This window comes from Numenius arquata, chromosome 10 (genome assembly GCF_964106895.1).
Source record: "Numenius arquata chromosome 10, bNumArq3.hap1.1, whole genome shotgun sequence".
NCBI classification, from domain to species: domain Eukaryota; kingdom Metazoa; phylum Chordata; class Aves; order Charadriiformes; family Scolopacidae; genus Numenius; species Numenius arquata.
In genome coordinates, this window is record NC_133585.1 from 46,423,704 (window position 1) to 46,447,951 (window position 24,248).

The 24,248-nt window shown below is 37.1% G+C and overlaps 1 protein-coding gene across 2 annotated transcripts in view; it reads right to left on the bottom strand.

The window, feature by feature from the left end:
- CLOCK (clock circadian regulator) overlaps positions 1-24,248 on the bottom strand; it is a 62,120-nt gene that overhangs the window by 27,704 nt on the left and 10,168 nt on the right. Inside the window, exons 2-8 of one of the 2 annotated variants that reach the window (XM_074155170.1) lie at positions 23,470-23,568; positions 19,319-19,405; positions 14,149-14,207; positions 5,620-5,734; positions 3,070-3,160; positions 1,358-1,417; positions 767-915 (exon numbers count right to left, since the gene is read on the bottom strand). In XM_074155170.1, coding sequence (XP_074011271.1) covers positions 767-915; positions 1,358-1,417; positions 3,070-3,116 — 256 coding nt within the window. In that variant the 5' untranslated portion in view covers positions 3,117-3,160; positions 5,620-5,734; positions 14,149-14,207; positions 19,319-19,405; positions 23,470-23,568. Of the gene's footprint in view, positions 1-766; positions 916-1,357; positions 1,418-3,069; positions 3,161-5,619; positions 5,735-14,148; positions 14,208-19,318; positions 19,406-23,469; positions 23,569-24,248 lie in introns of those variants that run through there. The other variant, XM_074155168.1, reaches the window with a different exon arrangement.

A 24,248-nucleotide genomic window follows, 5' to 3' on the forward strand; every position in this document is an offset into this window, starting at 1 on the left:
AACAACAAACACACACTCACTGGCTTATACGTCAGTGGATTTGCCTTGAAAATTACAAGTTCAGCTAAAAGTATTTCTAGATTTTCTGGGCTTTTTTTTCCAGCTAAAAGGAAAAGAGAAAATGCCCACGCTCCTGGTCTGTATGCCCACTCCATGCCACCCTCTCTCAAACAACCTGCCCCGATACTGCTCACTGGAGACCAGAAGGCCCTTTGTTAAAGCAGCCACTTGTGTCGATACCTGACATGAAGAGAGGGAGCATTAAGTTCCCTCAGACCAGCTTTTTCAGCGATTTATCTTGCTTTCTGTGAAACTTGGAAAGACAAACCAACTGTTCAAACCAGTCTTTTCTAAATATCAAAATAAGTACTTCCACTTGAGAGGGATCCGCAGATTTTTCCTGTGAAGCAAAACTTTGACAACTTGTGTCTTATGAAGCCACTATATTCTAAAGGTGTCCGCCTGTCCACAACAAAACACTTGAAATAAACTTCAAAAATAAATGCTTCTTGTTATAAAACAGACTTCTTTGACAACTATGGACAAAAACACGTTAGTACTGGATTTTGCAAAATATTAGCAAAAATATAGTTATATCTCTGCTACCTGAATTATTATATTAAGGATATCTTTCTTTGGGAACTCCTTACATTTTCTGACAATTTCCTTAAAGGAACTGCAAAATTGTTAATGTTTTATGTTTTAAGTGAATATAATTAAAATAAGAATTCACTTTTTTTCTTTTATTATCATTACAAAGAATTACCTTTGTGCTTCCGTAAAAAGTCAATGCTCTTCTGCAGTACAGTGGATTTATCCATCTTCCGAGCATTACCTGGAAGCATGGAACCCAGCTCTTTGATAAGTACATTAAACTGATCTCGACGTTTCTTTTCAGACTTGTTTCTAGACACTCTGAAAAACAAAACAGAAAATGTTTTATAAAAACCATGGCACCTTTTTAGAATCAGCTGCATACTACTGCCAGGTTCCTGATGCAAACAGCTCCCTAAGAATCTCTGCTGTGAGAACAGTCACAAAAACACGGACTCTGAATGTCAGACACCATTTTTGGAGAATGGCTTCCTACTTCCCATGGAGGGGTGCAGCTAAGCCTTTGGAATAAAGCATCCTTTGACAAAAATATAATTGAACCACAGTTATAAATACTCAACATATAGTTAACATATATAACCCTAACCCTGAATAATGATAGTACAAGAAATGCTGTTGAATAATATGGTTATTTATAAATGAAACACATTTTCATTGTTTAGAAATCATCCTGGTGAGCCCAAATGTACAAGTACATTGTATGCAAGGACATTTCTTAGCTTTAAATAACTTTAAAACTTACCTTTTTGCTTTATCTTTGTCATCTTCTTCCACCAGCCCATCAAAAATGCTTCCATCATTTCTGAAAGAAACAAATACGAGAGTGTAAAATTTCTCTCTTGTACAGTCCACCCACAACAAAGGAGAAAAAAAATTATTAATCATCTCCAATCATTCACCAAGAAACCCAAGCACTGTTTACTGTGATGTCTTGCAAAGACCATCATCACTCACCTGAAGCTACATCTGCTATATGTTCTTGCAGGACATTTACTGAACAGAAAGCAAAACCCCTTACCTTTCTGACACAACTCAAAGAATTTTCAGATTATTTCTAATGAGAACTTACAACCCTATGCAAACACTTAATTGAACACTACTAAATTTTGTTTTTCTATCCTCTTGATTATTTGGATTACCTTACCCTTTTGAAAAACATGAGAGAGGACAAATATAATTTATTATTACTTATTGGCAACTTCTATTACAATTACTGGGAATATTTACAGTAAGAAAATACATTTTTCTTAAACACTATAGTATCATTAATGGAAGACGGCTGAGGAATATGCTATACTTCATTCATGTATGTAATTTTATAAACATACAATTAGCATAAACATTACAGAGTAACAACAATTATTCCTTACATTTGCTTCATAACCAAATATCACATAAATTTTCCTCAATTCACAACTGTCCACTGCTAAAGGGGTGTTAAAATACCAAGATGAGAACATTTTCCTTTGAAGATGCCTCAGTATACTTTATACAACACCTCTGTTCATTTTCTTGTGTTTTAAAAATCAAAACTCTTCCTCTGTTTTCCAAAACTGCTATATAATAGATTTTCACATTTGATTTCTCTAATTTCTTCTGTCTGCTTTCAGTCTATTTAGTGCTGTCCACGCTGACCTCTGTGTGTCCACCCTTAATTTTTTATCTTAATGTTTCCTTCCCTTAACGCAAGTAAACGTCATCAAGCAATCGTACATCATGATAAGCAGTGATGTTAGGAAGTAATTATCTAGTACGCTACTACATAAACATAAGGCAATTAAAAGGAATTTGTACATTCAAAAGTTTCGGTGAAATGCCACAAAACCTCACTAAAAGAACTGAGAGATCAGACAAGTTTTACCCTTTGCTTTTATTGTTATTTATTTAGAACTGGTTTAACTTTCTGTAAATTTGATGCAAGTTTCATTTCCTGAAGTCTCAAAAATGGCAATACACAGAATATTAAGGACAGATGTTCACTTAAGCTGCTAAGAAAGTCCAGCTCAAGGAATCAAGCAGAAACCATGTCTCAGCTATTACTTTTCCCTTGAAATAGGTTAGCAGGTCACTTTACTATCATCTGCGGCATCACTAATTGTTTAAACGTTTTTGTTTTCCTCAATCAAATACTGAAGTACTCAAAAAAAACCCCACCTGAAGTAAACATGAAAAAATCAACTCAAATTGCACAGATGCTGTTCCATGGCTGAAAACAAGTAATATATTTTAAGACGCATCTCAAACAATAAAAAATAAATATTTCCATTGAGTACAAAACACAACTAACAACTATCAAAACAACTTTGTGGAAAAAAAAACAAAACAAAACCAAAGGCTCACTCCTCTATTTTTTTGCATAAATTAATATTCTCTATATATTAACCTTAAGCAAAGAGTATTAAAGAAAGCATTGAACAGTAATTCCCCCAAAACTCTTAGTGTCTATTAACATACCTGTCTGCAATGGAGCTCATTTTATGGGTGCTTATGGTAAAAAACATAACATATCACACTTTAGTCTTGTGGTAGACATTTGTACGTTTGCCTATAAGAGAAGAAAAAAACATCAAAATGTGACTCTGGAGAAACAAGCACATTCTTCACTAGAGTGCACTGAAGTTTTCATTCTGCTCTCAATCTACCCCTCTGTCCTCCTACCTTCTCTAGTGCAGTCTCCATTACCATCATAACCTGGACTTTAATGTCTCATTTTACATGACAAAGAGTTCAAGAGAACATTGTTTTATTAAATTTTATGATTAATAAGTCTAGACTGAAAGCATACAAACCTTTTTTCTGACTCTGAATTCAGACACAGCTTTTTTTAATTTATTTTAACTTTTACCTAAAAGACTCTCATAATTTTGAAGGTTGAAGAGATGTAAAATACACTCCTCGGTAGTAGTACATTCTATTTAGAAATTGTACAAACGAAAAGGAATTTGTGGTATAGTATTTTACAGCTATTATTAATTTCTTACCATATTGTTTTCTTGAGCACATCATTATAACAGACATGTGAAACGATGAGTATAAGATACCCATTAGAATGTGCTCTCCATACTGAGAAAGTTATAGTTAATCTGGCCATTTCTTAAAGCAGTCACTTATTCCTACAAAGGTTCAGTAGGAAGTCTTTCATTTTGCATGTGTATATATGATTTTGAATAAAGAATGTGATTGAAAATATTAATAGTGAGAGAAGGAATATAAAATTAAAATCAGTATTTAACTCAACAAGCACCAATTTTTAGGTACCCCAAAATTACATGACAGTATGGAAAGGCTGTAAGGTTTATGAAAATATAAACCAATGCAATTAAACCTTTCTCCTTGATAAAGAAAAGTCAGGTGGCAGAGGATGGTCAAAGGGAGCAGCAGGACTGGGACACTGTCAGTGATTATGGAAAAACTGCATGCAGCAAGGAGTTTTATATGAGCTGAACTTGCAGATCTTTGGGAATTTTTACTATGTTATAAACTTAGTAGTAAAAATGCACTGCATTTATTTCAAAGGAGCTGGGGTTAGTCACTGCAGTGACTCATAGTTTCTGAGAAGGAAGGATTTGTTTGTTTCTGAAAGTGCCAAACTCAGTGGAACGAGCAGTGTTAACACCACAAGAAAAATGGCAGCTGCAACTCCATGATCCAGACCATCTGCAAAATGTTCCAGGAATATCGTATCCCAATTTTTTTAATATATGGGGAAACTGAGGAAGAAAGCTTACGTTTCCACCGAATTGTCTCAGGATGTGCAACAGCCCCATACAATGCAGGTTTGCTTCACAGGACTGAGGTTTTTCCCCACAAAGTTTCATAACTTGAGTGCAGGAGGGGAGTAGCTGGGAGAGCTGAGCTGCAGCACAGTCTCTTTCAAGGAGCATCTCGAGGTCTGCAGCAGCTTTGCCCAGATTCCCCAGGAGCCCCCCTTACCCAATTCTTCAGTTAAGAAGGGCCAAATTCCTCCCGCCTTTATTCTCCAAAATCTAGTGCCCTGAAGACACACGGGAAGCAAACCATTCCTTTGCTCCAATTCTTCACAGTAACAGTTGCGCTGGCCATACAGACAAATTAAATTCCCCAAATTAGTTGGCCAGGTTTTATAAAGTAACAGAGTTGTGCTACATGAAAACCAGCCAGAAATGGCACGAGGAAAGTAAATTAAGAAGTGTTTGTTCAAATTTTTGTCAAAAGCAAGCACCAACAGTCAGGTTGCTGAGCAATAAAAGCAAACTACAATCACTGCCATGGAATTAGGTTTTGATTCAAGACGCCAGCTAGAAACTTGTTTTCTTTAGCTTACATAGTATGCACTAATACAGAGATAATTACGTTTTTAGCCCTTTTAAATTTTTTTATTTAATTTAGTACCTAACATCATAGGCAACAAGAGTAATGTGAAATTCTGTAGGACAAGTGATATATTGTTCCATTAAACTGCAAAAGAAAGATACGCATACAGACAAATAGAAAAACCTTTCACCTGTGACACAACTGACATCTTCATTATGCAGAATCAGAATTTAAGAATCAAAGGACTCAGTTTCTAGAATTCAAGAAAATCAATCACAGTATACATGTTGTGAGAAACTGGACGTGAGAACTGGGACCTTACACATGTCCTATGTCAGAACTAGCAACTTAGATATGGTACCCAAGACAAATAGTTAGAAGAACCTAAAGACTACAGGAAAGGCACCTGCAGTACATTTGTTTCTCTCTCTTCAAGGTCTCAGCCTTCTGTCTTTGCATCCAGGTTTGCAATACGTTAAGCATTTTCAGCACTTAGACATGCCAATGGGCAAGACCGCAGAGATAACTCCAACGAAACCACTCAAGTTTAAAGCAAACACTACAAGAAATCGAGGACTATGTCTATTTGTAAGAATCAAATTCAGACATGTTCTGAGGAACAAAAAGACACTACGTAACATCGCTACTCAGCCCTGCAGTAGATGACTGAAAGCCACAGGCTCTTTCTTAATTCCAAGAATACAATTTTACCTTTTACACTTTGGGACTTGTTAAAGTGTGAGGTTTAATGATGAAACCTGGTTCCTTTGAAGAACAACATGGAATTAGATGTATCCTCTTCTGCAGGAAAGCATTAAATTCTGAACTGTAAAAATATAAAACAAAGAGAATTTTATAATCAAGGAGCTTTACAACGATCACTTATTTTTTTAATAAAAGAGAAGTAAATAAATGTAATATTCTGCTTACTAAAAATATCTGAATTCACCTCGCTTTAAAGCTCTTCTTTATAAAATGGATATTCTGAAACAATTTCATTCTGCTTTAAGCTATCACTTTATGCCAATCTTTAATCTTGATGTCGTTTTTATTTCTGAATTCAGTATCTCCCACACCATCTACATCTTCACTTCCACTTGCTACCTTCAAAGTAAATCTTTATACCATTATTTCAACACCTTTTCTACTGAAACTCTTACTTGGGCCACTGGCTTTTTCAGTTAGGTCTTTTCTTCTCCCACTGTTCAAAATTGCCACTTTCAGGACTCCAGAATGTGTAAAATGCTGCTGCTGGCAAGTAGCAAAGTTGCCCGTCTACATTATTGCTGCTCCCTCAGACACAGCCATTAACCCCTTCTTTCAAAACCCCTTTCAACAACACTTTGAAGAACGTATTTCAAACTTACCTCACAAATGCACTTTTTCCATAAAAAACCTCAGTGCCAGTATCAGTGACAACCCAGTTTCAGCCTCTTTATGCCATTACTTTTCATTTTTACAGTTTGTTCCCTTGAACCACGCTATTTTCTATATTTTTAAGTTACATGAAATCAGTTTTTTCACCCATCTTTACCCCATTTCTGTCTTGCTTACTGTTCTTAAAATAAAATATATTTGCTATACAATGTACACATACTACTTCCAGAAAATTTTAGCATATTAGATTCTAAAAAGGAGGCTGGAATATAAAAACTAAGTCTATGCTACTCTTAGATTTATTAATGGATTTTATAGAAAACACCAAAATTATCTGCTATTTGATTAGAAAAGCTAAGTTTCTCCTCCCCCTGCACCTAATAGAGGCTCTTAAGCGGTTAAAATACAGGTGCAAATATTAACATAGGCAGTTAAAGCACAGCAGAACAATCTGCCAACAGGAGAAAAACAATTACAGCATGATTCAATGAAGCCACTCGTTCTTTTCTGGCCAAATAACCTGCTGGCCCATTGACCTACTTTTTTAGGTGCTTACAGCCTCCTCTCCTATTCTGTTTTGTTCCGTTTGACAAGTGCAAACATTAATAGTGACAAAGAGTCCCATGGAAGTCTAGGTTACAAGGACTGCAACGTGAAACCCGTGTTTTTAAACTGCTCGGAGTCCAACAACTCTGCCAACTCTCACCCAGCTCCTCACAGAGTTCCGAGGAGGAAAATTTTAGACCTCATCTCTGCAGTATGCACAAGGGCATTTAAAAAAAAAAAAAAGAAAGAAAAAAAAATCACAGCTAAACACTTAAGACAAAAAACCATAGGACTTAAGCACAGAACCATATTTGATAATGTCTAAAACAGGAGCAAAAAAAAAAAAAAAAAAAAAAAGCAAGTTTTTTTAAGGATATTTCAAAAAGGGATTCTAAGACAAGGAGGAAAGGAATATGTTTATGTCATAAATGAACACAGGCAAGCTTGAACCAGACCAAAAGGAAAGCTCGTGGCAGTGGAAAAGCTTTTGTAACCCAAACCACACAGCTCTCTAACTCAGTAGAAATGGCATGTGTGTGAAAGCCAGCAGAAAGGTTAAGACGCCCACACGCCAGCCTGGTCAGCCACAAGAGTCCAAAGGTCACGGGTCTGTCTCCACAATTCATGAGGGTTTTTTTTTTTTTAAAAATACAATGACTTATGTGTATTTCTCTCTAGATACTATGTGTTTTCTACACAATCAATGCGTGTTTTCAAACTTTTCTGCAACCAAGAAGGCTCGAAACTTACTATTTTTAAGAAAGCTGAGGTTCTCAATCAAAAACTTTAGCTGCTGCCATGGACATAGGAACTATTAATACACAACATTGCTCAATCTGTAGCAAAATCCCCAAAACTAGCTACACTGCAACTCTCGGGCTATGCTGACTTACCACTCACCAAGAGGCAATAAGTTATTGGGTGCCAAGTTACTGCTTGGCCAAAGAAACAAGGTTCTGCATAAGTCATAGGGTAAAAAGCCACAATCCAACCTAAGGTAATAGTGAAAAGTTCACACCATCCGATAAAACGTTCCATGTTTTAGACGGAAAGAATGTCAGTAACTTCAATTTTACCGTCAATACCGGTACACTCATTAGCGACATTAAATCTTCGAAACAAATTCAAAGCTTGAACAAACTGTGAAATTACACAGATGTTCTCGCAGGACCGGACTAAAAACTGGATGGGACAATAGTCAATGTGTTGCCTGTACTTAATTTTGTTTATAGTCAGTGGCTGAAAGCCTCTCCAGCACTTCACCGTAACAGTAACGTTGCTAAATATTTTTGAGAAGAATCAGTATTGCCCTTATATTGTAAAAAAGACTCATATAAATATCTTGATTTTATAAGTAATGTTTTCATGACTTTACAGATTAGTCCTTGGACGGAATTAATGCGAGGTGACATGTATTATGAAGACAAACACTTTCACCCAGGAAAGATCACAGGAAAACTAAAGGAAACAACACAGTTTTCCACCACCACAGTTTCTGCAAACAGAAACAGATTAACTTCTTTAATACAACCTGATCTCTGTGCCATAATCCTATTTTGTCAAGGGAGCAAACTAGTTATTATAATCACTGCGGATTAGTTTGAGAGAAGATCTTGTTTAAAGAAGCAAAATCACAGCAGGCTGGTCCGAGCTTGTGACGGCCCAGCAGTGCTCCACCACTCGCTCCACACCAGGGTCACCCAGCCAAGGAGCAGAAAAACCACACTGTGAACAAAGAGATGAGCCAGAACCTGACCCCCAACGTAAGCACAGCACCAAAAGCCCTGCTCATTATCACACAATCAGAGAATGGTAGGGGCTGGAAGGGACCTTCAGAGATCATCTAGTCCACCCCTCCTGCCAGAGCAGGGTCACCCCAGAGCAGGCTGGACGGGAACACATCCAGGTGGGGTTTGAATGCCTCCAGAGAAGGAGGCTCCACACCCTCTCTGGGCAGCCTGCTCAGGGCTCTGGCACCCGCAAAATAAAGAAGTTTTTCCTCATTCTAGCTTGTGTCTATTGCCCCTTGTCCTGCTACCGGGCATCACTAAGAAGAGGCTGGCCCCATCCTCTTGACACCCACCATTATACAGATTCTGAAGATACTTATAAACCTTCTTGGTACTCCTTTCCAGGAGAAAAGAAATAGTGGCTTCTGATAACTTGGATTATGAACTTCTGGAGTTTTATTCTACTGGGAGATCCCACCATAATGGGCAAGCAGAGACCCATCCATTCTTTCATGCCCAGAGTAGCGCATCACCATCACTCACGTTTTCCATTTTGCTCTTTGCTTCATAGATTTCCCCCTCCCCAGCACAACCATTTTTCTCTTTAGCTCTTTTAGAGGGGAGGAGAAGGGGAAGAATTTGCTTTGGTTTAGTTCTTCTCTAGTAACCATAAACTTTAGATCTTTAGAGGGGTGAACCATAACCTGCTCTCTAAACAGAGAACAAGCCAGCAGGTTTTGAAATACTTGCTCCTGTGCTTGCAATGGTGTACACACCAACTGAAAGCAAATTAGTGGAATGACTGATTGATCCCTTCTCACAGCCTATCAAAGGCCCTGTGAAAATATTATGTTTTTAAAACTGACACGTGTGGCACATTTCCTACCTCAAAATAAAAAAGAAAGCTGAACAAACCAACAAACAAAAATATCAGAAGATAGGGCTGAAAGGAATTTCAAGAAATGTTGTCCAAACTTTGCAGCTGAAAAGGTTAGTCTAGCAGCTGGGAATAGCCATATGGTGAGACCTTTTCTCTACCAAAAAGTAATCTTGGTCTGCACTCGTGCAGAAGAGCTGACATCCCAGAAATGTCATTTTCTGTAGATAAAGGAAAACAGAGTGGGAGAGTGCTGCTTCTAGCACAGGCATCCACACAACTTGATCCCAGATGGCCTTTGAATAGGAAAATTTGAGTGGACAAGAGTGGAGAGAGGAACGGCGGGCAGGAGCACTTCCTCTAACCATGAGCTAGAAAAATGGAAATTGCAAACTGCATTCAGTCCCAAGCTACAGAGTAAAGTTCTCCCCTGATGGTGGGACAGTCTAACATGTGAAGAATGCAGGAGAGAATTGCTTTTTCCGCAAATCCGCATCATCCATGTGTCTATGAGAACATTGTTTACAGTGACTTTTAGCCAGACTTATCTCAGCAGCTTGCTTAGGTCCATTTCCTTTGTAGGGAGTAGACAAGCATAAAGGATAATAATTAAAAAAAGTACAAACCTAACTAAGTTTTTAAGAAAAATTCGAAAGGCTGTGTTTAATGACCTAGCCATCAGAAACAGTTGCTAATCTTTATTCTCATCTAAAATATTTTTCTCAGTCCTTTGCATTCACAGCTCCTCACTGCAGATCCCCTTCTTTCAATAACAAAGCCTTAAGTGTGGCAGAAATAACGCCTGTAAATCCTGTGCGACTGGTCTGTACAAGAGGAAGTCTGTGGCTACACGTTGCGATTCCACTCGTACTGGCTTTTATTTATGAAGCTCCACCCTGCTTCTTGCCAACCTTTTTTTGTGGCTTTTACTGGAGGAGCTCACCCCTTCAGCTCTGGAGACACACTGAAGCAGACTGGTGAAATGATGTGCCTAAAAACCCACATACGACACAATTTTAAATATAATCTTTATTATCTCGTTCTTATTAAAAAGTGCGGCTTTGTGTACCTTTGATTGTTGGCACAGCTGAGGACCAGCACCCCTCGACCCCTCTTAACTACATCTGCCACTGCTGGATCCGTAACGCCAGGAGTTAGACCTAAGACTATACACCATGTTTGCAAACCTAAAATACAATTTAGCCCATCAATACTGAAAAATACACCCACTGCCTCCCCTTAAATGGTGCTTAACAAAAAAAGCAGTACTTCCCAGAGGATGAGTTTTAATCGAGAGAAGCTGACACGTTAGTGTCACTATCCAAAACTGAAAGTCTTCACGTCTCTGTACACAATCTCCGTCTCCTGGGCTGGGATTCTGGGCAGCACCAACCTGCAGCCAACCAGCTCGAGAAGAGATTCTAAATCAGTGTTCGCTGCGCTGCAAAAAACAGTGCTGTAGATGGTGTAAAAGCTGGAGATTCTGCTACTCTCTTTCACAGTTGGCATCTAAACTTGGTATATTTAACAACGAACAAAGAAAATCCCAGCTTCGTTCTTCCAGCCTCTTAAATGGACCTGAAAAGGTAAGTAATTGGCACGGGTTTTCCCAGAAATTCAAAAGGGGAAAGAGCACCACACACACACTGCTCAAGTTTAAATTCTTACTGACTATTACTAATTACCCCCCAAAATTAGCTGCTACATACAAACCAATTACTTTCTACAGAATAAAGTTACCAGACAAAAAAGTTCTTCAGTGCTTCACTCGATTTCTCAATATTAATAGAAATTTAAGGAAAAAAAAACACACTTTAAAATATGGTACCAAGATATCTCTCCTGGAGTTAACAACACTTTGAAATGATTCATCCAATTACAAATGTGCATATTTATGAAACAGAGCATTAGCACTTTTATATGTTTTGTATCGGATACAGATGTTAGTTTAAACAACAATTTGTCTAAAATGGTTTGTCACGTTTTCCTCAGAGCATAAATAATACCAAGAATACTAATAGATTTAACCGAAGAAGAAAAAAAATTGTTAAATACTTTATTCCTACACTGGAAAATATACATGAAAATTCACCAAGAAATGAGACAGATCAAAAAGAGTTAAACATTGTTTTTCCTCTACCCCAATAACAAGAGAGAAGAATGTCTAGATATAAAATATAAACTAATTTTTGAAAACTGTCACGGAGAAAATTGATTACCAAATTCAACAGACATAATTATTACACATTCAAAGCAAGATAACACCAAATAAATTCTTCTTCCATTCCGTACAAAATTTCTGCTCAGTGTTCATATAAACTCATGTTTAAATTTAGAAAATGAGACTTTACCATTATTATTACTGTGACAAAAACAAACAGTCAGCTATCCACTGCAATTAATCTTGCAGAAAAACATGAACCTGCATGTTACGTGAGGACCTTAACTGCCAGACTTTTAGTACGCACATGTGTGCTGGGAGGTGGGAAAGGCAGCTAAAAAGCAGTTTTTGAAATTCACACTGATGAATCATTCCAAAATTCTATCCTACGCCAGAAGAATCTACCCAATGAAGATTTATAAGCTTTTATATCCAAATGAACACTTGCACTTTTTACATATCTCACTATTGCATTCTAAAATCTTCAGAAATTCAAGAAGTCAAAAGGTGGCTAAGAGGGTCTGTGAGAACTTGTTATGCAAGTTATTTCTGCACCCAATGCTTTTACAGTTTATTTAGCTATATCCTTAAAATTTCTCCTATGAGTCTTAAATCAGTTTTGCTTGATTTATAATCCACCTTACCTTTTAAAGGACAACCAACTATTTCATATCAACAACTTATTCCTTTAAGATACCATTATCTAGCACATCCAGATATCCAGAAACATCATACTACTTCTCAGTTATGCACTTTTTTCTTTCCTTTTTTTAAACAGGAGACAAAGACTTACTCCTAACTCATGGAAAGGGAACTCATCTAGGATGTGGGAGAAACAGACTCAGTACTTCCTCTGAATAAGTCCGCAGGTGAAGAATTACTATAGGTAAGATAGCAAGACCAATATATACATAGACAACAGAGGTAAGACCTCATGGCTACAGATATAAGGCACTTCACACTGTAACAGTTATTCATATTTTTAAGCACTTTTACCAAACTCCTCGGTCAAGCTGCAACTTTTCATAATGTTAGCCTTTGATCATTGCTTTGACCACTCACTCCCACACCCGTATAAAATTCCCCTCTCTTCTGCTAGCATTAGTATCTGTGAACACACATTTAACAGTCGGAAACTGGTCCAGCCTAAAACTAACCCAAATATTGTTCCATTCAGCTAAATCAACTAAATTTGTTTCACCATATGGCTGCTCAAAAGCTGTGTTGGCACAGGGGAAGGGGAAGCAGTGAATCACCAGGTTAGACATCTTTTGGCAACAATGCCATTTCATGCTGACCTACGCCATGTGTTAAATAACAACCAGAGAACAAAATTAGGAAAAACGAGATTCCAATTTGTGCTCAAAGAAACAAGTGTTGTAGCTACTACTTGAGAAGCCTGCTTCATATTTAAATGAAACATCTGTACTCTCCCATGCATTGCTGCATCTCTTGTGGCAACCCGTGACAAATGAAATTTCTGGAGAGAACGAGGTTTGTTCGTATCCACTGATCCAGGCTCATGGATCAGCTTCTGGAGATGAAAACAAATCCAGAACTCAACCTTTGAGTCAATGGGAAACTCAAGCAAAACATAAAAGCACAGGAGTTTATATACCTGACGTTGCTAAGTAGTCATCACCCTGTCTATCAAGTAACATGTTAATTAGCATGAACTGTGACTGTTTTAAGATGATCCTTAGGACAGACACTTATGCAGGAGTATTCACCAAAATGAGTGATATGAAACTAAGAAAATTTAATGAAAGAATGATTTGTACCAACAGCAGCTATTTGTAACTCTTAGAGTTGTACAAGCGTCCCAAGTGGACACACACAAAAAAAAAAAGATTAGGAGAGCTGTTAACAGCAACACCAAAGAACAAATGACAGGTGTTGCAGAAAGTTAATATTTACTCTGAAACTTAATTATCCATCTCATGCAGAAATGCAAACATGTAAATAAAACATTTTAAAAATATTTAGTGATGGGCATTTTTTTTTTTTTTTTCCGAGTAGATTGCACAATCCTCAATTTGTGCAGCTGTGGAAGCGCTTCTGATGCCCAGATTTCCCAGGGCGGGTGACTCATGCACAGCTAAATTATTCTGTGAAGCTTTTGTGAACAGAGTGGACTGTTTGACTGCCTGAAGAATGGAGGAAGCAGTGCACTTCATTGGAAAGTGTCTTCAAAAAGGAAGATGTGAGACTTCACATTCATGTTTCCATAAAATGATAGAGTAGAAAAATTTTAAACTCCAACACTGAAGCACTGCCCAAGTCAAAAATTACGGAAGAAGCAGCTCCTTCTCCCTGCCTCCCCCCACCCCTTTCCCCTACAAGTCCTCCACATCATCCCGGAGACCAGAAAGCCATAACAAAAGTAAAAAGAACGAGGTAGGACAAAAACGCAACAAAACAAAACAAGGGAAATGCTAGGGGATGCTAACTTCAGTGTATACCAAAGAGATGGAAATGCAAAATACACTTCTATATTAGCATGCTGACCGTTATAAGATTAACAAGATTTAACAAAAGTAAAGACCTACTCTTCTAAAGTTCTGGTGTCTGCCAGTGGATCCTTCAGTTTTTCCCCAAATACAACCACCTGTTATAGAAAGAACAAGGTTATATATTAAATAAAAACTCAATATTATAGTTACAGAATTCCAAACCTCTACATTGCACTACCCCATATTTCATTAAACAAAACACTAGAGTTAGTCTTTTGTCAGGATTTCCAATAGAACAATCCAGGCTCAACTGGAATTACAGCAATTGCAAAACCTGAGATACAGGACAAGTCCTTCATATTACACAGGCAAGGAGTTTCCACAACAGGAAAGGAAAAAATAAAACAAAATATAAAGGATTTGCAATTAGTGCAGAAAGAAAATGTCTTAACTGTTGTCTTGGCTAAAGAATGGAAAAAACCAAGGCAGAAACACTTGAGTTTTCTTGCCTTTGCAAAACACTTCATAACCACTTTGGGGATAGATGTCAGATATCCTTTTGCCACCCTGCAATAAGCAAGTATCAAAAGGAAATGGAACATCAGCCAACATTCAGTCAATAATTAGACTTGCTCAAGCAGGAAAGACAGTGCATTATTCAAAAATAAAAATAATTAAAAAAAAGGGATAGCACAGCACGAACTAAGCAGAAGCAGCAACGCAGCAATAGAAAAAACATGTTAAGTCAGTTTTAATTTAATTTTACTGCAATCATTCTACATATATATTCTTATACATATAAATTAAAAAAAAAGGAAGAACATCTTAAGTATTCAAATATTAGAGCACCAAACAATTGAATTTCTGAATGTTCAGTAAACACAGTTCAAATGAAAAGTATAGTTTGAAGTAGCACTGTAACATTTAACCAACTGGTTTTTAGCCTTCCATGTTTCTAAAATATTATCAATTTATGTAGATATCAAATTTGCTCAAATTCTTTCTGCATTCTCCTGAGCAGCAGCAGCATGCGCTCCTCCTCAGTGGCTCGCTACTGACATGAGCAGAAACTTTCAGAGCTGGTGATAACTAAGCGAGTCCAGGAAACCCACTGAATTCACCTTCTGAGGGTCACCAAAGCAGCAGCAAAATCAGACCAATAAATTCCTTTTTCCCATAGATCACTATGATCTTCAAAATGTTGGGTCCGGTCAATTTAATTATAAATTAAGTTGATTAATTATGACAACAATATTACTCTTCAAGCATTGGGAATTTTTTAAATGAAGGCTTTCTGGACTTCGCAGACTAATTCAATGCTCATAGCAAAAATTCTGTCCATTATTTCCCATTCCTTAGCTCTTTCAAAAATATTTTAAGATCACAATATTGATTCAAAGACATAAAACATAATGTAACGGGAGGAATTTCTAAGCCAAGCTTTTTTAAGCTTTGCTGCTACCATATTTGGGATAAAAATTTCCAAGATTAGGCATGGGGGGAAAAAAAAAGTCACAAATTCATCTCCCTTTTGTATTTTTGCAAATGAGTCCCTTTTACCATCTACAATACTCAACATAAAATCATATCAACTACTTGAGACCTTACTCACTACATTAGCATGACTTTAAAACTCTTTTCCTCGGCTTTTTTTTTTTTTCCCTCTTTTACCACTTCCAGAGTTTTTCTTTCACAGAATGATGACACTACGCTATTTCTATCTACCAAACCCCGTGTCTCAGTATGCTCGCTTCTTGATCCTCAAAGCTTTCTCTGCACTCTCAAGTTCTCAACACCTCCCAAATTAGTATCACCATATTTTATTTGCAAACATTTAGAACCTTCCCTTCCAGGTCACTACTGAAGATGCTGAAATTATCACTGCTTAGAAGGCTGCCACCTTCACTAGCAAGTAAGACTTAGTTAAAATCAAGTTGCACTACATGTATTTTACAATTAATATTTTAAATCAAAGCAAACGTGGTAATTCATCCCTTATAGGCTCTTTTCCCACTTTATTAGAACCTGACTTGGATCACCCAGCACTTAAGTCCTGAAAAGCAACATTAACAACGTATTTATAAAGTTATTATAGCTATTCCAATTTTCAATTGGAATTTTCAATTTTCAATTGGAATTTTATTCCAATCATCAATTATCAAAAAGTAAAACTATAATCAGATTTTATTGTAAATGGCAATTGTTTTCTGCTCAAAACATTGTGAATGTGGTTATTTCAGTGACCCAGGATCTTGCTAGTAGCCTGTTTACCACTGGTATTGAGGAATGGGATTCCAAAAGCTGTCAGTATTCACAGGAAATCCTGAAACTAATATAAATTATATGTTGAGGCCACATGCTAACAGGCTGGTGAAAACAGCTGTACTGTATTAAAGCATACATTAAGGCTTGAAATAGTTTAGTTATGCCTAACATATTAACAAATATGCAAATAGAATAAGAATGAAATATGCACTTCAACATAACAGTGCAGTATTCGTATAACAAGATTACTTAAAATAACGAGGACTCTTCTATCTTGCTGGCTTACAATGCTGATGTTTTGACTTTCAACGTTTTGCTTCATTTTAAATTGAGTCTTGTACCTGCCTCAGTGAGGTCTCCTCCCAAAACTGCTATATGAAGCAGCCAAGTACTAAATTCTGATTTTTACTTAATGTATTGATTTTTTGCTAGCTAAAGTGCTACACACACATGTGGCAGTAATAAACGCTCTATTAGAAAGGATTATTCACATTGAATGTAGAGATGCTTAAGCCTATGAGAATAAAATATATTTTTAGAATGTTTATGCTAGTTACTGAATGAGGGAATAGATTGAATAAAAACAATTTAAAATACACGGCAAATAATGTGGTTTGAAAAAAACTAACTGGCTTTGATAAAACAAAAAATGCTTATACTTGTGCTGCTACAACCTAGATTATTCTTTAATGATTATATTAATATATAATATAAATTATGTTATATGTGATAATATGTTATTAATATATGTTATATTATGTTCTTTTAAATGTCCCTAACAACAGAAATGTTATTTGAATCTTGGAAGTTTTCTAGAAAATACTGAAAGCTAAGGCCTAGATTCTGAAAAGATCCAAGAAAAACAAGAAATATAACTGAGTTGAGTCCTAATCATTGGCTCAGACGTGAGAGATTAAACTAGCGGTCAGTGTGCAGAAGTCTTGGGAATCTCTGAACTTAAAATAACGCAGGACAGACAGGGAGAACTCTTACAACTATTACTCCAACATAAAATGGTTTAACACTGGCAACTAATATTACTTGAATTTTCAAAACCTTAACAATTGCCATCTGCAAGCTCACACTGAGGAATTCAGCCCAGGGAAAAAAAAAAAAAAAAAAAAAAAGAGTCTTGGTTCATGAGAGCTCAATGCACAGAAAGACGATAATAACTGCAAACACCTGTGAAGACCATCCATTTTCCATTTTTTATCTTGCTCCGACTTAATGACTACGATAAAACACTGGACTTGATTTTTTTTTTTTTTTAATGCAGATGAGCGGCTCAAGCAAAACACTTGGGGTGAGAAGTATACAAATTTTAGAATTCTATATAAAAATTATGAAATTAAATCAGAAGACTCCCATTTTATCAACTTAAGCATATAAGCAGAGAAGAAAAAAAACAGACTAAATGATCAAAATTTCAAAAGGCAGTTATGATTTAGTCGTTTGATTCACTGTCACTTGTGGTATTTGTCTGTTTCCTTGATAGTTTGTATTAACAAAAGTTGCAAAAAACCAACAGTGGCACTTTAAAAGTTGTAAACACTAGCACTGAAACTTAGAACTGGATTTGTAGAACAGATACATCTCACAGATGTTCATTGTCCTCATCTACTGACCTATAACCAAAAGGAACAATTTTGGCTACGTCTCCATTAGCAAGCAATGTGGAGCAGGAGAAGTGGAGCAGTAGATCAAAGCAGCTGGTGCTGGCACTCCTGTGCTAGATGTTCAAGGGGGTTTATTTTGGATTATATTTCATCTGGTCTCCAGAAGCAAACACCACCAGCACACAGGCCGTTCAAGTTTTCCCAGGATTTAATAATTGATTCAGACCTGTACGTCCCCAGCAGGGACAGAAGAGCACTTTGCACCTGCAGCAGAACTTACGAACCGTTTTTCTGGGAAAGGAATGTTTTTCGGACACGCTGAGCAAGTTATATGGCAAAGGGAGATAATTGAAGATTTTCTCCAAAACAGTATTAATGATCCAAATCAAACTGGTAATGCATACACTGGAATTATGTCCTATTTTTCCAAACCAGACTAATCAAAGCAGGTGTCATCTCACAAAACAGAATACATGATGGCACTGAAAGACCATACCATGGCAATCGCTGGCAACCACAAAAAGAATTTATTTCCCGTATTCCAGAATTCACAGAAGACACAAAATTGGATATCCCTGTCACTTTGGCTGCATTTCTCTTTGTTTCTTCACTCAACTTTTATGTCCTTTTTTTTTTCTTGCTTTAAATATTTTACTTCTTGTTTCCCACCTTATTTCTTTCAGATTTTTATCTCACTTATTTACTTCCTCCTACTACCTGTACTATTAAATATAGCGAGAGAAAACCAAAGATTCTGGCAACTCTGAACTTTCAGATAGAGCTGTCAGTGCTGTTTTTTATCTGGAAATTCAGATGGTGTTGACTGAAACAGGCATGTAAACACTATCACTGTGATTTAACTTGCTCTAACTCAAACAAAATTCAAAAAGGCCAAAGATGAACATGTGTTTGCTTCAATCATTCAAATTGACCTGTAAATCCAGCGCTAAGTAACTACATGAATTGAGAAAAACCAGATTAATGACACAGGAATATTAGTCTACTGTAAGACTGAAATTAGCCTGGTTCTAAACAACATCTCGGAGAACAGCCACTGAAACACCATGACAGAAATGCTGACAGAAACTAATCAAGCAAGTTCTGTTATGGAAGAATTTCATTACAAAAACACTAGATAAAAATATATTTGGCATATCCACAGCTTTTTACCTTAGGAGTAAAGCCAGGAATATATTGCTTAATCTTTGCCTTTTTTTTTATTATTTCTTTCTGCGCTATGTCATTTGTTTATATAATAATTTAATCTTCTAGATTTTAGGTTAAATGCCAGAGTTCCTCTTAGCATTGTAAGTTACAAACAGGACTCTGTCACACACAATTAACTCATTAGTTGCTTAGAATAATCAAAATATTCAGAGACTCACCTAGTTTCACTGACATTTAATTGCAACATCCAAGTAATTTTCCAGAAGGTTTTTGCAAATGAAAGAATGGGCTTCACTCTGCATCTGCTAAAATTTAGATGAAAAGAAAATTAGATTTCTTGAAAGAAATTCCTAAAGAAAAATTCTTTTCAAAAAAAAACAAAAACCAAACCAAAAAACAACACTATACAAACTTTCACATGTACGTAAATTGAAAATTTTAAGTATAATGACAGTCCCTTTAATTTCAGAAGCTTCCTTCTGTGTGGACCTGGGCTTCAAAGCAAAAGCCAGAGTTTCCGGTTTTAATTCTGATAATTTTGGTTTTCATAAGAAAAATCAGTTCACAGCAATTTTATCAACATTAAAAACAACTTATTCCACTGTTTTTTTTTTTAAACCCTATTAAGCAATTACAGAATTGTAATATAAATTCAATACTACATTTCTAATCCATAAAATTCTAAGAAGCAATATGTCAGTCCATTTACTCCTATACTAAACCCAAATTCCATCTTCCTGTAACTCATGAACACCAGATGCTCTTGGGTCACTTCAACACAAAAATCCCAAAATATTTGAAGAGGAAGTTCAGCGCAGCCTTATAACAAGCAAAATGAGGGAGTGGAAATGTTAAGATCATCCTCTACATTATAAATTCTAGTTTCAACAGAAGAAAGTGGAACTAGAACTTTCCAGCCTGTCTTGTAAGTCTGCCTTCGTTTGCTTCATAATTTGAAGCTTTCAACAAACAGGGTGGTGATTTCTCCCACACAGCAGCTCTCCCTGCTCTCTGCCTGGCGCAGGGCACACCTTGGCTTTGGTCAGCTTTATTTCATCAATTTAAATCGACACCTCTGATCCAAATGTAAAACCTAGGAAAATCTCTTAGCTTGCTCAGAAACAATCTCTTTTTTTTCCCCTTAAATCTCAGTTAGGAACCGAGAGACCATTTTCAGATCATTAGCTCTCTATACACTATTAAACAAATTTTGATTTAACGAGTTGCAATTTTTCTTCACTGTGACAGGCACAGCAGCCCCAATAATTACGACCAAGATAACAAACCGCCCTCAATACTACATTTCCCATTCCTTGTGGATGGGCTCCGATTGTGCTGCTGCTGCTCCTTATTCATTGCCCTTTCATAGCAGGTGTATAAGAACAAATCAGAATAAGACAGCGGTTTGATTTCACCGATCTCCTGAATAAATGTGGTTTTGCACATGTAGTGACACGGGCACGTTTCCAGAGAAGCACAAAGACACTACCGCCAGCACTCACACCTGTACACAAGTCAGTGAGAAAGAGTACAACAACTTCCAACTCTCTATTTCTACAAATCAATGTCAGAAGTATTTTCTCTCTAATTAAGTTATTTGCTTTTCACACTTCTAAGAAAAACATTAAGAAAAAAAAATGTATAAAAGGGTGTTTTTTATAAGTAAATACAGAAGTTCTGTAACTTAACAGTTTTAAACTGAGGATTTTCAGCACAAATTAAAAAAAAAAAAAAGCTCTGAAAAAGAAACACAAGCAAAAGGACTACTGAAAACATAAAGATGAAGGAAAACAGCCCAAGGAGAGACAAGCAGAAAATAAAGCTGAACTACACCCTGGAAAACAAAAATTCTTAATAAAACAAAGCAGGTCTTCATGGTCTACAAAGGTTACTTGAAAAGCAACACCAAAGATGCACAGCATCCGTAAGTTTTCAGGATGCTCAGAAAGAAGTTTTTCATAATTTTAACCACACACGGTATACATTGTTCAAAACAATCTATTTTATTATGGGCTGTTCTGAACACAAGAACAGCAATAAAGAAGAAAAATCAAAGAATATAGAAAAGTTGAATCAAAAGCACACAACAGTTATGGAAATATGCTACTGGAGTGGCATTTGACTGACAGAATCAAGAGCAGGTGGGGGATGCGGTTATGGAAAAGTACAAGGAGTGCAGAAGAAGGTCTCCTGATTCAGTGTTTGTACTTGACATTACAATGGAGTGGAGGAGATTAGGCCTGTTCTCACAGCCCAGCTCGAACATGCTCAGTAGCTCTGGCTGGTTATGACTGAAAGGATTTGGAATATATCTACCTCATCTGATTTGGACAGACAAAATGGATTTAGGTAAATCATTGAACTGGTACAAACCATATTTTCAGAAATCTATCATGCTGCCTAATGTAAGAGCTTGGGATGGCACAAAAAAAAAAACCCCGCAGCTGAAAGCACAGCATAACAGTTTAAGTTTTTCCTAAAGCCTTGAGTACTTGCTCTTACATATGCAGGTTCTTTATCTTTCCAGTGGTAAGATTTTCACTGCATTCCGAATCAAGAAAACAGTATGTTCCTCCCCCTCATCTCATTCTCAGACACAGGCTGACTTACTGCTCAATGATTTAAGTCTTGCTAAATTATAAGCAACTAAAACCGGCCTTAGAAGAGAAAGTGTCAAGCATCATTAACTACAAGCACTGCTACCTGTAACTCCATTCACTTTCCTTCACGCACGACCAAACATCTCCAATGCATGGTAAGTCATTGTATCAAGAACAGTGTGGTGAGTAGGACCCAAGAGGTGATCGTCCCCCTGTACTCGGCACTGGTGAGACCCCACCTCGAGTACTGTGTCCAGTTTTGGGCCCCCTACCACAGGAAAGACATTGAGGTGCTGGAGCAGGTCCAGAGAAGGGCAACGAAGCTGGTGAGGGGTCTGGAGCACAAGTCTTATGAGGAGAGGCTGAGGGAGCTGGGGGTGTTCAGTCTGGGGAAGAGGAGACTGAGGGGAGACCTTATTGCTCTCTACAAGTACCTGAAAGGAGGCTGTAGAGAGGTGAGGGTCGGTCTCTTCTCCCAAGTTACAGATGATAGGACAAGGGGTAACGGCCTCAAGTTAGGAAATATTTCTTTACTGAAAGGGTTATCAGGCATTGGAATGGGCTGCCCAGGGAGGTGGTTGAGGCACCATCCCTGGAGGTATTCAAGAGAGGAGTTGACACGGTGCTCGGGGATATGGATTAGTGTTGGGTGGTGTGGTGGTGTGTGGGGGGGTTGTGTGTGGTGTGTTGCGTGTGTGGTGTTGTTTTGGTTTTTTTTTTTTTCTTTTTTTTTTTTTTCATTGGTTGGACTAGATGATCTTAAAGGGTCCCTTCCAACCTAGGTGATTCTGTGATTAGGAATATAGGAAGTGTTTCTGCCAGCAAGACAAAATCATCCAGTTTCAGCAAGATGGGCACAATATCTGATCTATCTCAATAGATCAGTTTCTTGGACCCGATCAAGACGACCATGAACCATCTGAAAAAGTTTAACAATAATATCAACTTGCAAAGGAAAAGCATATAAACACATAGGTGAAGGCTACAGGGGGCCATGGCCATGATCCTCATGATGCATTGAATCAAAACCCCTTTGTCACTCCTAAAACAAACCTTAAACAAACTACGCTGTCTGTTGCACATTTCTCTTTATGTGACCATGGACGTACAAAGCAATCAGTAACCTTACTGCAAGATAAGACAAATCTTGCAAAGATGGAAATCTGCACTTCCCGGCCCATCTTCAGCTGGACAGTACATAATGTCCAATCAAGGAATCAAGCAGATGCCACCCTTTCACAAATAAGACGACATGCAACCAGAGATGTTGCTACTTGAACCTATTCAGATGCATTATTTTGCTTTCTATATCTTACATTAACAGGATATTAATCTCGTCTCCACTTTAACAAGAGCATCTGAAAAAAAAACCCAAAAACCAAACAACAAAACCAAACCCCACAAAACCCCACAACACCCAAAAAAGCTGCAACACATCCCTGGGAGAGATATGAAATTCAGTCTCCAGAACGACAGGGCCACATTAGGACAATGCATTGCCGGGGACAGTGCCATCATGAGGTCTTGTTTTTTTTTTCCTTCTAGTTTCCAAGGCAGCTCAGGTACAGTTAGTTCAATTGTTTCATTCCGTGTTCCAGTGTACAGGATGAAAGCTTATTAAAAGCTTACTTGAAGTTTATTCTTGCCCCCACACAACATTAATTTCAATCTCAAATTGAAGTGGAATTTCTACCTTGCCTGAGGTAGAAAATGAGATGCTTCATTTAAAGCATTACTGTTCTACTAGCAATAAAAATCTACATACTTACTTAAATTACCTAGAAATGCATTGTGCCTCGTAGAGTGGGTGGATAGCATTAGTAGTCCAAATGTGATGTCATCTGAGTAAAAGTATTCTTTGGCACAGTCTTCTGAAAAACAACAACAAAAAACCCCACAGTTCTGTAACGATTAATTCATTCAAAACAACTTTTAGACGCAAGCCCTTGATTGCTGCTCTCTTTTTTCTCCTGCCATTCCAGTCGCTTTATTTCCATCCCTAAACTGTCCACACTTTCACTTTCCAATTCCTCTATTCAACATAATGAAGTAAATACACATGAAGGAGAACTTCAAGATCACCCACCACCTTTTATGTAGCTCTGGCACTGCCTGAAATCCAAATCTGCAAGACAAATGCAACAGCCTAATGGTAACATGAAAGTTACAGTTCTGACTCTGCCTACAAAACATTAATTATTATATACAATTATTATATTACAATTCCTTTGGGATGTATTATGACTTTGCAGAACATCAACAATACACCAGGCAAATTTCTGGAAAGAAAATACATGAACACAATCTTAACCTTGTGTGGTTCAGACAGGACGTTTGATCGACCTCAGAACACGGTTTAGAACTCTCCAAGAACATGGCACAGAACAGCATAAGAAAAACTCAAACACCTTCCCCTCACTAATGAAAAACTAATTTCAGTAAGCTGCACTGAGCAGAAGCTAATTATACAATAGATATTTCTGTACACAAACACTATACCTATTCCACAAAGAAATAGCTCCCAGTCTAATACAAATCACAAATTCTG